General features: G+C 35.7%; 2 protein-coding genes across 3 annotated transcripts in view; both read left to right on the top strand.

Annotated features, from left to right (window-relative positions):
* The first annotated feature begins 3,100 nt into the window (after nucleotides 1–3,100).
* LOC130558273 (tumor necrosis factor receptor superfamily member 1A-like) lies at nucleotides 3,101–5,216 on the top strand. 2 transcript variants are annotated; one of them, XM_057340602.1, is made up of 5 exons: nucleotides 3,101–3,171; nucleotides 3,587–3,677; nucleotides 3,832–3,937; nucleotides 4,118–4,252; nucleotides 4,354–5,212. In XM_057340602.1, the coding sequence occupies exons 2-5, from the start codon at nucleotides 3,618–3,620 to the stop codon at nucleotides 4,482–4,484; spliced, it is 432 nt and encodes a 143-aa protein (XP_057196585.1). In that variant the 5' UTR covers nucleotides 3,101–3,171; nucleotides 3,587–3,617; the 3' UTR covers nucleotides 4,485–5,212. The 2 variants fall into 2 exon arrangements, with proteins under 2 accessions (XP_057196585.1, XP_057196586.1); XM_057340603.1 differs by having other exon boundaries at nucleotides 3,168–3,262; nucleotides 4,354–5,216.
* Nucleotides 5,217–12,602: 7,386 nt separating this feature from the next.
* The window catches only part of LOC130558370 (uncharacterized), a 3,927-nt gene continuing 529 nt past the window's right edge, over nucleotides 12,603–16,000 (top strand). The window contains exons 1-9 of the mRNA XM_057340740.1: nucleotides 12,603–12,929; nucleotides 13,018–13,240; nucleotides 13,339–13,504; nucleotides 13,845–13,927; nucleotides 14,026–14,205; nucleotides 14,846–14,947; nucleotides 15,035–15,145; nucleotides 15,325–15,435; nucleotides 15,565–15,986. Of these exons, the coding sequence (XP_057196723.1) occupies nucleotides 12,733–12,929; nucleotides 13,018–13,240; nucleotides 13,339–13,504; nucleotides 13,845–13,927; nucleotides 14,026–14,205; nucleotides 14,846–14,947; nucleotides 15,035–15,145; nucleotides 15,325–15,435; nucleotides 15,565–15,986 (1,595 nt within the window). The 5' untranslated portion in view covers nucleotides 12,603–12,732. The remainder of the gene's footprint in view (nucleotides 12,930–13,017; nucleotides 13,241–13,338; nucleotides 13,505–13,844; nucleotides 13,928–14,025; nucleotides 14,206–14,845; nucleotides 14,948–15,034; nucleotides 15,146–15,324; nucleotides 15,436–15,564; nucleotides 15,987–16,000) is intronic.

The following is a 16,000-nucleotide window of genomic DNA, read 5'->3' as shown; positions in this document are numbered from 1 at the left end:
CAGAAATAAACTGAAATATATGGAAGCCCATTTCCGCCACGCGATTAAAAAAAATGAGGTTCTAAAAAGTCATAATTATGAGATAAAAAGTCGAAATTATGAGATGAAAAGTCATTGTTTATGAGATTTAAAAAAAAAATGTGACATACAAAGTTGAAATCATGACTTAACATGCGCAGTGCAGGCAAGACACTGCACGCTGGGGACATCCGCTGCTTAAAACGGTGTAAATATAAATAACTGTACTTTTTTCTTTTATTTAATTAGCCTGATTCAATTGTTTTGAAGTCCCATTTTAGAAGCCTCTAAAAACAGAAAAAATACTAAATTACTAAAATACTACAAATTGACGGACCACATTTTAGAATTATAGTACTTATCATAACTTTAACAAGGAATTATGTTTTAAAAGCATCCAGAATAAATCAAAACTATATGCAGCACTAAAGAATAAATGTAGCTGTAACGGGCTCTCCACCGCAGCCAGCCACGCCCCCTGCCCCATTTTCCAGACTTTTAACCTAACGGACTGCACTTCCCATAATCCTTTGCACCCGATCATCCCCTGATTACACTCACACCTGTACCTCATCTCCAGGACCCTCTAAAAACACAGTGGACCAAAGTCCTCTTTTCAGATGAAAGTAAATTTTGCATTTCATTTGGAAATCAAGGTCCCAGAGTCTGGAGGAAGAGAGGAGAGGCACAGAATCCATGTTGCTTGAAGTCCAGTGTGAAGTTTCCACAGTCAGTGATGACTTGGGCTGCCATGTCATCTGCTATGGTTGGTCCACTGTGTTTTCTGAAGTCTACAGTCAACGCAGCCGGATACCAGGAAATTTTAGAGCGCTTCATGCTTCCTTCTGCTGACAAGCTTTATGGAGATGTTGATTTCACTGCCAAAGGTACCAAAAGCTGGTTCAATGACCATGGTGGTACTATGCTTGATTGGCCAGCAAACCCGCCTGACCTGAACCCCATAGAGAATCTATGGGGTATTGTCAAGAGGAAGATGAGAGACACCAGACCCAACAATGCAGATGACCTGAAGGCCGCTATCAAAGCAACCTGGGCTTCCATTACACCTGAGCAGTGCCACAGGCTGATTGCCTCTATGCCACGCCGCATTGTTGCAGTAATTCATGAAGGAGGCCCAACCAAATATTGAGTGCATATAAATGAACATACTTTTCAGAACAAGCCTGACATTTCTGTTTAAAATATCCTTTTTTTATTGATCTTATGTAATATTCAAATTTTATGAGACACTGAATTTTGGGTTTTCATTATCTGTAAGCCATAATCATCAAAATTTCAAGAAATAAAGCCTTGAAATATTTCACTCTATAATGAATCTATAGGTTTCACTTTCTGAAATGAGTGACAAAAAATATTGACCTTTTTCACGATATTCTAATTTTTTTAGATGTACCTGTATACCCTGTCTCTTGTTGTGTTTGTTGTCTAGTGTATTATGTTCCATGCACTAGTTGGACCATTCTTGATTACCTGTGGATGTTACTTGTTATTTGGATTGTATGTACCTGTGGATGTTACCTGTTATTTGGATTACTCACCTGTTATTTGGATTACTCACCTCATAATTGTGACTTTCAATCTCATAATTATGACTTTTTAGAGCCTGATTTTTTATCAGGTGGCGGAAATGGGCTTTCAATGGTAGGAAAATATGTTTGAGGCATTAAAACTGTAATAATAATAAACAAAAACTAAAATGTAACTAAAATAAAAACGATTAATCTTGATTAATTTAAATAAAATAATATTGTATAGCAACATAAAAATAATACAGATAAATAAAAACTCTGTCACATTATTGAGCTAAATTGACTTGCAACCTTAGAAAATTTGGGAGCTGTCCAAATGTTGTTTTTGTAATAACTAATAATAATACAATACACAAAACAGAAGATATTTAAAGGGCAGAAGAAAGTTAAATGTCTTGTGTTCCACGAAGAAATGGACGTCATGAGAGTGAATAACGACAGAATTTCTATTGTGAAATGAACTATTCCTTTAATGCAAAATCTTAAATGCTAGCTTTTATAAATCGATTTGAATAAAAACATATGCAGAGACAATTCACCAGTGCAGGCTCATGTCATTAAATCTGTTAAATTTAATTATTTTTTTCAGGAAGAGGATACTTTTGTGTCGACTCTGGCCCATATAGTCACTAAAGAACGAAAGAAAAAAAGATTTAGAACAACGTGAGGGTGATTAATGACAAATGTATTTTAGCTTAAGGCTTAGAGCTAAAATAGCTGCAGTGAAAACAGCATATAGAAACAATTAACTTATTATAACTTATTTAATAGAAACTATTAAATTATTCACATAATTTATAATAATCGGTTATAATAATCGGCACATAGCTCAACGGATAAAGGGCAAGTAGTCCCTTTTTCTCTTCTGGTGAATCCGGTTTACTCGCATTTTTCCAATACCGAAACTGTGGACGAATGCTAAAAGAATTTAAGTAAGAAACCGGGCAGTTACTCATAGGGAACATCCATGAGACATACGTCATACTTTGATAACATTTCAGCGAAATGTAAGCTGCGTATGGCTGTCATGCACGTGCTTGAATAAAAATGATCGCGGAATTAAATTAAAAACAAATGCATAGCCACAGCTGAAAATTTGGCTACATGGGAAATTGTATTTACAAAATACATTTGACAAAAATATGTTAACTCATTATTTAATAATTTATTTACATTAATAGAAAATTAATTGATCATTTGATTTTGAAAATGCCCCCCCCCCTTAGCATTTACCTTACTTTTTACTTTCCTTTACGGTGAGATTAAGAAAAATTGTACCTGAATATGCCTAAAAATCCATGGCTGTTAGGGAATGTACAGTAAATACTCAGCAGACGACTTTGTGGTCAATGAAAGTGTATGACCTCAAAATGGATACATTTTGAGCATATGACAAGTTTATTGAACTGAGGTTACCCTTTCCTGAATGCGTCATTTAAGACAAAAAAATGTTGTAAATGTTTTAGTCGTTGGGGTTTTCCTCTTCTTCACTGTGATGACTCAGTCTCTTGCGACATTTACAAGTATACAATAAAATGCTGTCCTCAGTATCACACAGCTTCATATCGACTCACTGGAAATAAATTGATGCTTGTGGACAGAGGTAAAGTCACTGCACTTTTAATATCATTTGTATTACTATAAATTGTTCTGAAGAGCTGAGCCACCCTGGAGAGAGAGTATTTTATTTAATGGTATGGATGTTAGCTTGTTCTATAGTATAATATTTATGTGACATATGAAGAGCTTGGTTCCAAAATTAGATAACTCCGTTTTTATTTTTTTTCTAAAATCACGTGCTTTATATGTTATCATGTTTTTATTGTTTTATTGTGTTAGTTAGCTGTATATGTATGTATACAGGCATGCGTTTGCATTATGCACAACAGATACACACTTGTTAATGTATATTTCATATTACATACATTAAATTAAATATATCATATTTATTAGACTGACAACTATTTACATCCGTAAATAGCCTAACTGCTATGCATTGTACTATTCTCCTTTTCTAGAAGGTTTGACTGCACACAATACATAACTTCCATGGCGCACAGACAAGGAAATCATATGAAGAAACTTCAAACATGTATTTTTTTACTATTGGTGAGTCATCACGAGTAACCCCATGAACTTCAACAGTTATGAACATATTTAACAAATTTCTTTATTAGTTGAGTAATTATTACAGTAAAATGCAAAGTAAGAATCTTTCATTCAGTTTAATGTGGATCTTGTCAATTTGAATCTTTTCCTACAGGTCATAGAATTTGCAGTTGGACATAGCAGTGTCAAAAACAAAGCGGATTGTGCTAAAAATGAATTCTGGTATGGAGATGGGACCTGCTGTGACAAATGTGATCCAGGTAAGGTTTTCATGTAAAGTGTCTGAATAAATTCTGCATCAGACTATTATGAAGTATCAGAGTGATCTATCAAAGAGCTTCAGATTAAAGATGAATCATTTGTCAGACAAAACTCTTAGAGTGCAAAACTAAAATGCTTCTCTTTGGTTAAGACTGTTCTATCTCTTCTTCTCTCTTTAGGGTATAAGTTAGTAAAGAAATGCTCCAGTGGAGTGAAGTCTACATGTGAGAAATGTACAGAAGGGACCTACCAAGACAAGATGAACTATTTCCCAAACTGCTTCAGATGCCAGAAATGCATCAAGCATAGTAGACGTAAGACAGTTTTCCTTTAATAACCCTGATATTGACCATTCTGCATTTCACTGTATTGAATTGTGCTTACCTTTCTCTCTTACTTGAAATCTCTCTGACAGCTCATGCAGTGGAGATTTCATCATGTACGGCCCAAAGTAACACAGTTTGTGGATGTCAGCATGGGTACCGCAAGAGATTTCTTGATAGCTTTACATGGGATTGTGTCCCCTCTAAGAGGATGAAACACTAACGTGCATTTACATTTAAGCACACTTTTATCCAAAGTGAAAATGACAGTATTAACCAATACAGTATTAACCAAAAGTGATGTCCAGATTTGGACCCTTAATATGTCTTTGCTTATTAAAAATGCATTAATATGTTTGCACAATTGTTCAGTGTAAACTAATATTTTAAAGAGGTTTGGAGAAAATCAATACATATTAGCGCACCTTGTGATTCAATGCCCAGCAGAAAAAGTAGAAAATATCCCCACAAGAGAGGATCAACAAATGATCAAATTATGTATCCTTTACTGTGAGCATTTTTGTCTATTCAGATAAAACCCACATTCTCTTATATGCTGTAGTTTGACCTTTTTGGCAAATAAATTTGGCCAATATTCCAACAATTTTTGTGTTTTGTAGCTATATCTATACCTCATATTTTAAATCTATTGTACAAATATGTATTGTAAAAGACATTATAGACCAATTTCAAATCTACGATATATAAAATCTACGTTTTATATTGTGCCCTTGTGTAAAGCTGCTATGCAATAGTGTAAACTGTGAAAAGTACTATACAAATAAACGTGAATTGAATTGAAATATATTTATTTTTAAGGTAGTTGTTCATTTGTGTACAACAAAATATTTGCAGAATTGTTTTATAACATCTGTAACATTTAAAAATGACTTAATAAAAATGAAAGAAAATATTTAAGTGTCTGCTTTTCCTGCAATACCAATGAACATTATGATAAAGAATCCTACACAACTATTTAAAATGTATTGATTGAACGAAATTGTTGCCATACGCTACAATACATAGTAAACATGTCTCTAATGAGATTCATTCAGATATTCTGCTAAATAAGGTGGTATTACCCAGAGATCATGTCTTCATGTGTTCTGATGTAAATTGTAAGGACACTACCCATGCTAGAGCTTTTTGTGATATGTATGATGGTAGTTGAAGCGTTGTATGAGGCTAGACCATATTTTAAATGCTTTACTAAGAAATCTAATAATAAGCAGGATGTAAAAAGTATGTGTCAGCATTACATAATGAAGCTTTCAAGACATGCAATGTAGGTAGTCCCAGATAGGGACCGGAAAAAGTTAACTAATGCCAAGTATAAAATATTCCATTCTTTATATCAGTAAATATGAGCAAGAGATGAGGGCAGACTCGATTTGCTTAGTAATAATATGTATGATTTTGAATAGGAGCAGTGTGACACTACCGAGATCTATAGAGAGAATATAACAGTTGTGGAGACAACATTGTAGTGCTTTGTTTAACTGTGTAAATAGTGAGCCTTACGTAGTTGATTCAGTTTCTTGTATGGATTCAACAGTGTGTGTCACTGCAAATGAAGAATATCAAGCAATTATTCAGCTTAAAGATAGGAAAAATGATGGATTAGATCAAATCACAGCCGAACATTTAATATTTGCCAGCCCAAGGGTTGCCGTTCTTCTCAGTATTTGTTTTACTGGATAAATGCTACATGGGCTGTTGCCTGAGTCTATGTTGTCAGTAACCTTGCTGCCTGTTATTAAGGACAAGGCAGGCAAGGTATATGGATATAGGCCAATATGTAAGGTTCTGAAAAGAATACTATTGTATTGATTTAAGTGTCTGTGTTAATACCACCAATAATCAATTTGGTTTTAAGGCACAGCACAGTACTGACATGTGTATTTATGCCCTGAAAGAAGCCGTAGAACTGTATAAACGACAAAATTCTTAATAGGTTTTATTGATGCCTCAAAGGCGTTTGTCATGAAAAGTTGTTTATTAAATTAAAACAAAGGGGGTCCTAATAGTTGGTTAAGAATTTTGACATATTGGTATGCCAACCAAACTTTGCAGATAAAATGGGGCAATAGTACACTGTAAAACTTTGCTGTAATTTCCCAGCAGGTTTGTCAATTTACTAGATTTAATGTACAATTTTGTTTTAAGCATAAACTTACCTAGTTTATATATTTTTCTTTCATAAAACAAGACTAAATATCTTGGGTCACTTTTCTTGTTATATAAACGTATTGTAATTTAAGAAGTTTTAAATATTTTTACAGTAAACAAGAGAAAAATGCTTAGGAAGAATGTCATTTTTTGCATTGTTGCTGTGCTAATCAGTCTCTTCTTACTCATTTTGAATCTCAAGTCAAAGTGTTTTAATTTTGATTAAAGTAAATTTGAAAAAAGTACTAAGTACTAGTAATTAAATCTACAGTAAGTTACTGGCAAACCTGCTGCAAAAACTACAGCAAAGTTTTACAGTGTATGTCAGCTGCTTTTAGGTAATGGAGTGAGGGGGGGGTTACTTTCTCCAGCTCTTTTTAATGTATATGAATGAATTATCTGAAGAAGTAAGTGACTGTAAGACTGGATGTATCCTTGGTGACAATTGAATTAATCATTTTATGTATGCGGACGATTTAGTTGTTTTTTTCCAAGTAGTGCTGGTTTTCAACAACCCCTGTTCCCGAATATGGTGTACAATTTGAAGTGCTATATAATACCAAAAAGAGTGTTGCCATGATATGCAGAACAAAAGAGGATGCTGAACTTAAATTTCCAGATTTGTATTCGCAAGTGTATGCTCAAAAACTAAATATCTGGGACACATTATGGATGATATGAGTGATGATGCTGAATAGGCAGCGCTGTATGCTATATGCTCAAGCAAATATGTTGGTTAGAACATTTCATATGTGTTTTGATGAGGTAAAGATAAACCTTTTTAGAGCTTATTGCACAAGGCTGGGTTTCCCGAAACCTTCGTATTACTCGTTCTTAAGAATATAGCGCTACCACTCAGGTACAACTTAAGAATGACATAGCGTTAAGCCCCAGCCCATCTCTTTATACGGCCCCTTGTTTGTTAAGTTTTAAAAGTTTTTTAAAAAGTCTCTGTAAGCTTCAGGATGCTTATAATGACTGTTTTAAGATTTTGCTGAAAAAGTCACGGTGGAGCAGTAAGTGAACTGTTTTGTAAGGCAAGGGTTCAGTCCTTTCCAGCTGTAATGACAAATCTGGTGTATACATTTACATGTCGGTTAGATGATTCTCAGAATGTCATTATAATGTTGATGTCAAACCCTGGGTTTACTGTGGTACGATACCAGTCAAGTATGAGAAAACATTGGTATAACTGGCTTTTTTATTGTTTGTATTGTTTTTGTGTGTATTATGTCTTGCATGGACTTAGTGTCTAAACGTTGAATTGAATTATATTACTGTAGTATAATATCAATCGCCTTCTTCATTGTAGATAAAAAATAGTCTGGAAAGCCTTTTTCAGCAACGCAAATGGAATGGCCAGAGCGGTAGCCTACAATATTCTGGAGATGATCGAGATATATATCTGATCTTATTACACTTTATTTGTTTTACTTTTATTGACCAGTTTACTGATCAAGGCATGTCAGAAATGAATTTAGATTGTTCGTTTATCTGCGAACTTTCTGCTTTGCAAAGGAGCTAATACAAATTGAAAATTAACATTTTCCCTAAGAGCTGACACACAATTCACAAAATAGTAAATTTCCACTATAACACGAAAAGGAATCCTTTAGTTGAGCAACAACATAGAAATGTGGTGGTTTCGACCTTTGATCGTGGTTTATTTTGTCATGAAACGCTGGCTGAAGACCACAGACAGTGTCACATCCCGTTATGCCTCACGTCTTTGATGTGGGTTTGAAGAGTACCGGTCATGAATAAGTGCAGAATAAACAGTGCTGGAAATGACTCGCGCAAGTCCGGGTTTGGGGGAGTTACATGTCAAAATGAAATTCCATCTTTTAATATTGTGGGATTTCTGAAATTATGATTTAAAAACGTTCCCTTTTAGGGTCCCCACAGTAACAAGTAGGCTATTTAACATATAGCACACATAGGCTTAAACTTGAAGAAAAAACTCTTAATTTATAAAATAAAAAAGTACATAAATAAATGCGGTATTGAATTTTGAATCTGTTATTTTGTTTTTAATGTTATATTCACGTCTTCATCTTTATTCTAACTCTTTACGTTGGATTTAAATCATAGGCGTAATTTGCGGGTGGATGGGTGAGTCATGTCCCCACCACTTTTTGCCAAAGTCAGTTTTGTCCCCACCACTTATTGTAAGAAATAAAAAATACGGAGCGTCTATTTACCGTGCAAGTAGCCCGCTTTGTAAGAAGAGGCTATTTATACTAATTCCGCCCATCAGTTTCAGATTGGAATAGGCAAAATGTAAGAAAGGCGCAGGAGGCTTAACTGCTCCAGTGGCGTAGAGCGTAAAGCAAGTGTTACGTCCTTCATGTCGTCTTCATGTCGATTTGCTGAACTTTTTCCCCATCACATATCAGACTGTAAAGGTATTTATTTTTAATAAAATTATGAAAATATTTGAATATGGCTGTTCAAGTCATACATGTACCAAACTTGCGCTTAATTGCACTTTGGTGCTATATATTCGTCCTTATTGTTCTCGACATGCGGTTGCTATCGCCTATTGCAAGATTAATTACATTTTGATACTTGATAGAAAACTCCAATAAATGGAAAAAGTCACAACTTTGTAGTTTCATGAGTTCAAAACAAAATTTAGAAAGTTTGTTGTATATTTGTAGCCTATCAGGCAATTTCGCCTGTATACTTGAATGTTTGTCCTTATTAGCAGGGGGTTGTCAAACACCAAATTTTTAACATGGGGAAAACACACATTCGTTTCAGTAGTTTTTGTTTCATCACGAATTAATACGTTTAATTACGTACGGCAACAGCCATCCTTACATATAATAAAGCACAACATGCTTTAAATTATATATTGATGAAAACATGATATAGTTTAAAAACAAATGGAAGCAGATCTGATGTGATGTGATAATTTAGAACAGTAAGATCAGCGGATTCGAACCTGCTTCACGGCAGTGTCAACATTACTTGTCACGCGTCTTTCGCACTAACGTTACACCACTGAAGCCTACGACAAAGCGTCGCAGTTTTTAGTTGTTTTCTAGAGGAGTCACCTACATGTTTCGCGCTTGTGACGGCCATAAATATTTTCTACTATTTCTTATTGAAACAATTTATTAAAGTATTGTTTGTGTCGTCTTTGTCCCCACCACTTTTCAAAACAAAGTTACGCCACTGATTTAAATATGTTCTGCCATGCTTTGAAACTGAACTCAAAATAAAAAAAGGATAAGCAGATCGACTTTTAAAACGCAAAAAGTGCAAACTCCTCCGTTATCGGAAAAGTATGGGATGAAATTAATCTCAAATTGATTAACAAATGCATGCACAGTCACCCGTGAACGTGATACAAGTTACACTTGTATTTTACTATTCACAAACAAATGCCTAATGATTTTAATCTGTGAAATTTAGATTTGAATAAACATGAGGCGATTTGTACAAATAGAGACAGATTTTGTGTTCATGTATAATCATTTTGCGCATACCAATGAGAAGTTGTGCATTTGTGTATCCTGCAGCGCGCGTCCATTCATCCTGTTCTGTGCATTCGGATTTTGAGACGTTCTTTACGCGGTTTTGCATTGGACAATCCACACACAAACAACTTCAGATCAACGCACAACCGTGCATAAACTACGGCCTACCACTAGTTGGCAGTCTGACGGAGCGATGCAGAGGTTTGCGGCATTGACTTTTTGATCAAAAAGTCTAGGTGGTATGTGCAGACTTCTGCCATCTCCTGGTTAAAGAAAAGTTTACCGTTTTAGAACATAGATGTAATTACCGTATACATCCAGCAGAGGCGCTTTTGAAAACCGTTCATTTAGAATTTGTTAAAACTATAAGTGTTAAAAGCTAAGGCTTTTCGACCTACTGTACATGTTACTGAGCGAAGCCGACTTAATCAGAAGTTAGAAATGCCAAAACGACGACAAAATGGGTAAGTTATTGCTGATTTATTTTCCGAATTATTGCTTATTTCCAATATATGTGACTGTCATATGCTTGCTAATGAGTGCTTCGTTGGTAGTTAATGTGATTGTTATTATTCTGTTCATTAGAATATGACTACAGATTATATTGGGTTAGATTCAATTTTGTTGTCACTATGCAAAGCAGGATACATTTAGTTTGCACTCTATGTACAGTTTGTTATATACAGTTTGTTATTATGTACAGAGTAATTAATCAGGTGTTCAGTCTATCCAAAATACAAATAGTGCAAATAACAGGTCCAGTAAAGTACTGAAACAGTGCAGTATGAGCATAGTGAAGAAAAACATTAATTGTGTGTTTTAATATAAATTTACATACAGAATTGTCTTCAAAACATTTGGAAAGGTAAGAACTATTCTTCAATGTTTTTATTTTAATGAAAGTAATTTAGCATTTTTAACATTATATTAAGTTCGAGGTTAATGTAATTTTTGCTTTGTAATAGACATGTAAAACACACTTATGTATGTCAACCAAAAAATGTGATTTTGCAGTCCAAAAAAACCTACATATCTTTTGAGGATATTGACAAGAACATCCAAGGGCTTCAGAAGTCATTGTCTGATCAGAAAACTTGTCCTCTGCAAGAGAACAAGTTCTGGGCAGAACTCTGCACATTTTTGGGTGTACCAAATACATCCCCAAATAGATATAAACTAAAAAGGGCATTCAAAGATGAAAATATGAAAAAGGTCCAAACGGAAGAAGATGGAAAGGAAAATGCACCAGAGGCTGAAGGTGCACAAGCTGAATAATTTACTCAAGACCTGAGTGATTTTCAAAAGGAAGATGGAAAAGAACATACTAAGAAGAAGGACATCGTACAAGATGAGGAATATTTGAAAGCAGAAGAGGGAAATAAAGAATCAGAAAAACCTAAAGAGTTTAGGCATGACAAAGTAAAGAATGTGGACTCAAAGGAGTTGAAGAAAGTGCTAAAAGAGAAAGATGGAGAGAAAGATGCACAAGAGGTTGAAGGCACAAAGGAAGAAGAAGTTACACAAGAGATGAGTACATTTAAAAAGGATGATGAAAAAGAACACATGAGCGAGAAGGACTTAATACAGGAGGAGGAAGATTTAACAGTGGACTCTGCACATGAAATGAAAAAGGGCCAGCAGGAGGAAGATGTAAGTGATAAGATGATAGTATTTACTTTTAAACTTGTACACATTTACTATACCACCAGTATGCTGTTTTAGAAAACTACCAAATAGTTGTTGAAACACAAATTAAATGATTTAAAATTAGAAATTATATGGAATTCTCTTATGCTTATTCTTTTGTAGGTCAACAACAAAGATCACAGGGTGGAAGACAGTGACAGTTGGAGTGACACCGTTGATGATGTCAGTCTTGACAGAGAAGATGAATTCTTTACAGAGAGTGTTCCTGCATCACCTTCTTTTTTTTTTATTCCTCAAACTGCCTGGGAAACACTAAGAAAAAAACAAAAAAATGATCACTTTAAGGGGTTGCATTGGACTAACGTTATCTCTTCAGGCATTCGCACAGTCCATCCATATTGCAGTTTTGCTTTTACAGGCCACAGGGTTTAAATACAAGGATCAACCAGGTACGCACCTGTTTTTAAATGCTCTGGCTATTGCATGTTTACTGACTGCCCAGTAGAAGTTGAAGTTGTTGTGCACAGTGAGAAAACACTTAAAGCACACGTGTCCTTCAGAGGTGTCATGTCAGTGCACAATAAAAGAGAGCTCTAAAGGCGACCTGTCAGAGCTGATGCCCAAAAGGAATTAAGTCAGCAATTGCAAACAACACTACCAAGGGCCCTCTACCTTCAGAAAATGGAAAACCTTAGGGAATCTGTTGTAGAATCTGGCTGTCGAGATGAGGCACCTTCGCCAGGTGTTTTGAAATCCATTTCCTGGAGACAATGAATGAAGGACCGGAAACATAAAAATGAAACTCTCAGTCTCCAGATGATGGTAAATGAAAAAAGAGATGAACCGGATGAGGTAATTCAGAAAGTGATCCTTCATCCGAAGGGTGTGATGCTTTGGTCCAAGAAAAGCATTGATATATTCCACCAAAGATGTAAATACGACATTGTTTATCTTGACGCATCAGGAAGCATTGTGAAGAAAAGTGAACACAGCACAGGTCCGTTTTACATATATGAGCTAGTGGTCAGAAACCCAAATAAGGGTTCCTCTCCTTTTCCAGCAGCTACCTATGTGACCTGTGACCACACAACCTCATCTATTGTGTATTTTCTCAGTGCTTTCCAAACAGATCATGCCAAGCAATATGGTCACAAAAACATCCGTCCACTCATGATAATATGTGATGGATCCATGGTCCTCATGCATGCCATTTCACTCGTCTTCTGCCAAACCAACCTCAATGCCTTGCTCCAACGTTATTATAGAATTTTGACAGGGAAAGGCACTGCTGAAGACTTTGATGTTCCTGTCCTCCACCGCTGTCTAAGTCATGTAATGAAAAATGCTAAATCCCTGTGCAAAAAGCAGTAAGTAAAATCTTTTTTTTTTTAAAGCAGATAACCATATTAATGACAACAAATAATTTACATGTGTTATAATTATTTTCTCTTTCAGTGCACCAAAGAACTACAAGCTGGCCATGCATATTTTTGGACTTCTAACCACAGCAAGTTCCATTGCTGAGTTTGATGAAATGCTCCTGAGCTGTACAGTCATCTTCTTAAGCCCATGCAGCTCTGAAAATGTTGAAAAACACTTCAACAACATTCAGGCTTTGTTGACCACTATTGGAGATTCAGTTGTTGATGACAACAGCATAGTTCCTGAGGACCTCGTGGTACACAGTAAACACATTATAACGTGTCTTGAAATAATTTATTCTGCTAACCTAGTTAGAATCATTCATGTAAACATCATGTACATTTCATATTTTAGGACACCTTCAGTCAAACGCCTTTCCACAGACATTTCATGGAGGTCATCGGCACTGCACCCCTCAACAAAAAAGGGGATCCTAATGTGTACTACACTGAGACATTCATCTCCTCATTGGCTGCATACTTCTTGCCTCATGCAGCTTTATGGACAAGCATGATGCTGGGTTAGTTACACTTTTGTGATTAAAAGGGAAAGACTTAAACGTATCTTTACTTATTCACAATAATTTAGGTGTAAAGTATTACTTGACATGACCAAGTAGTATGTCTGCCAGGTATGGACCAATAATAGCAGATTGAGTCAGTCAAGGCAAATATTAAAATAAAAAAATTACATCCTTATTCATTTTGTTATGCAAATTAATTATTCATGGTTTTGGTCTCCTATCCTTTTCTCTGCTTTCACATCAAGCAAATTTTTAACTTTAGCTGTACAGATAGTGTTGTTCTAAAACCAAGTTGGTTCTTAAACTAAACAAGATGTAAACCTAACTGTTTCTTCAGGGGACCTGGGCAGGCATGGTGAAGGACCCCCATACCAGCTATTTTCAAAGATATTTTCAAAAATTTCTAAGAAAAAAACCCAGGTGTGGAATAATTTGGATAAATATATACAATCTAGTGTTTAAATGTTTGAACATATTACTTTAGTCTGTACTATATCCCTTTTTATTTTTCTTATCAGAATTTCACACAAGACAACAAGACTCAAGGAATTATGGAAAAAAGTCAGTGGGACTTGAAGAAAATTCGCTTTAGAGGAAGACGACTTAACAGACTTGATGACTTCATCATGATCTACAAAGACACCCACACTGCACTTCTAAGGGAATTTAATGATGCGGAACGTATCACTAAAAGAAAGGTAATATTTTAATGTAGGGCCTAATCCAAGAAGACACAGGGAAAATCACAACACCATATACAAAGTACATATACAGTATCGAACAAAAAAGAGAACTTAAATAGTACAGAAAACGAGGGGTAGACAGGTGATTAACAAATGATGTCCAGATGAGGGGATCAGGTGTGATGGATGAAAAGGATTATGGATACTGTAGTCCGGTGGGGAATGAGGGTGGAACGTGACATCCTGCTCGGTCTTTCTGTCCCCTTGCTGTAATGCAGAAAATAAATTGTACTGGCTCATTACCATGAAACCTGGCCAGAAATTCCAAGCCTCATAAAATTAACTGTATCTTTGGTAAATCCATTACATTTTCTTCAGTGGCACCATCAGACCAACATGCCAAATGTGCACAGAACATATCACAAAAGATAATTATGATTATGGATGGGGTCACCCACGCCCAAAGAAAGATATGATGTACATTAACAAACTAAACACAGTCTAAACACACACATTTTGGTATTTTAGCTTCAATAAAAAGTCTATATTTCTAACATATATATCAAGAAATATGTACAAATGTTGAAGAATGTCACTACCATACAAATAAACGTTCAAATATATAAGAACTCCTACTATATATTTCATTTTGTAGGAGCACCGTATCCTGAAGGAGAAGTGGAGGCAGCGAAAGCAAAGTAGGAGAGGAGTCTATGTTACCTCCATCAACAAGCCTTTCCATTTTAAAAAAGCAGTGGTAACACAGACACATTTTGGATACTTTAGTAAAACCACTTTCTTCAAAGACATTTCTAGTTTTCTAGTTGTCTTTCCCAAAATAAAGCAGGTGTCTACAGCTCGGGGGACAACCAGCACACCTTCCATTGACAGACAAACACCATCAGTGTCAGCACAGGAACCAAAGACAGAGAGCCAAGACAAAGATGCTTTGGGGGTGAACTTGGCTGCACTGTCTTTTCGGGTGTACACTTACACCTTAATGTCAAAACTGTACATTTTGGTCTGAGACATAATGAAGCAATTTGATTGTACCAGCCTTTGCAATACCCTACTTAAGTTATACCACATTCTTCACTGACATTTCCAGTTTCTAATGTCTTTCCTGAAATAAAGCAGGTGTCTACAGCTCCGGGGACAACCGGCACGCCTTCTCCTGACAGACAAACACCATCAGTGTCAGCACAGGAACCAAAAACAGAGAGCCAAGACAAAAAGGCTTTGAAGGTGAACTTTGCTGTACTGTCTTTTGTAGTGTGAACTTCCAATTGCAATAGTTTGACAATTAAAAGTTATGCCAACAATAGACATAATTCACATTAAAATAAATGTTTCTATATGGTGTTTATCCTACAGAAAGGGAGGAAACCGCTAAAAGCAAAAAGACAAAAGTCCTATGGACCACTTTGGAGACATCACTCACCGGAAGAAGTAATCCAAGCCAGAAAATTGGTGAAAGAAGTAGTGATCAAAGAAAGACAAATGTTAAGCATCCTGCACCCACAAACTTGGCTCAGCAGCGATGAAGTGGATGCAGCTTGTTTTCACATTTCTCAGCAGTTCCCTCATATAGATGGGTTTCAGTCCAACCTCCTCTATCAGTGTCTTCACCAAGGGGGTGTGGTTGGGACACCACAGAAACCATTTGTTCAAGTATTAAACATAAATGACAACCACTGGATCACAGCAAGCAACCTTTTCTGTGGACCAAATGAGGTGTGCGTGTATGACAGCCTGAACACAAACATCACCAAGCAGACAGATCAAAAATTATCTTGGTTGATTCGTCCAC

This window comes from Triplophysa rosa, linkage group LG8, assembly GCF_024868665.1.
Source record: "Triplophysa rosa linkage group LG8, Trosa_1v2, whole genome shotgun sequence".
NCBI lineage: Eukaryota > Metazoa > Chordata > Actinopteri > Cypriniformes > Nemacheilidae > Triplophysa > Triplophysa rosa.
The sequence above is the reverse complement of the archived record's forward strand: the minus strand, read 5'-3'. Positions and strand labels throughout refer to the sequence as shown.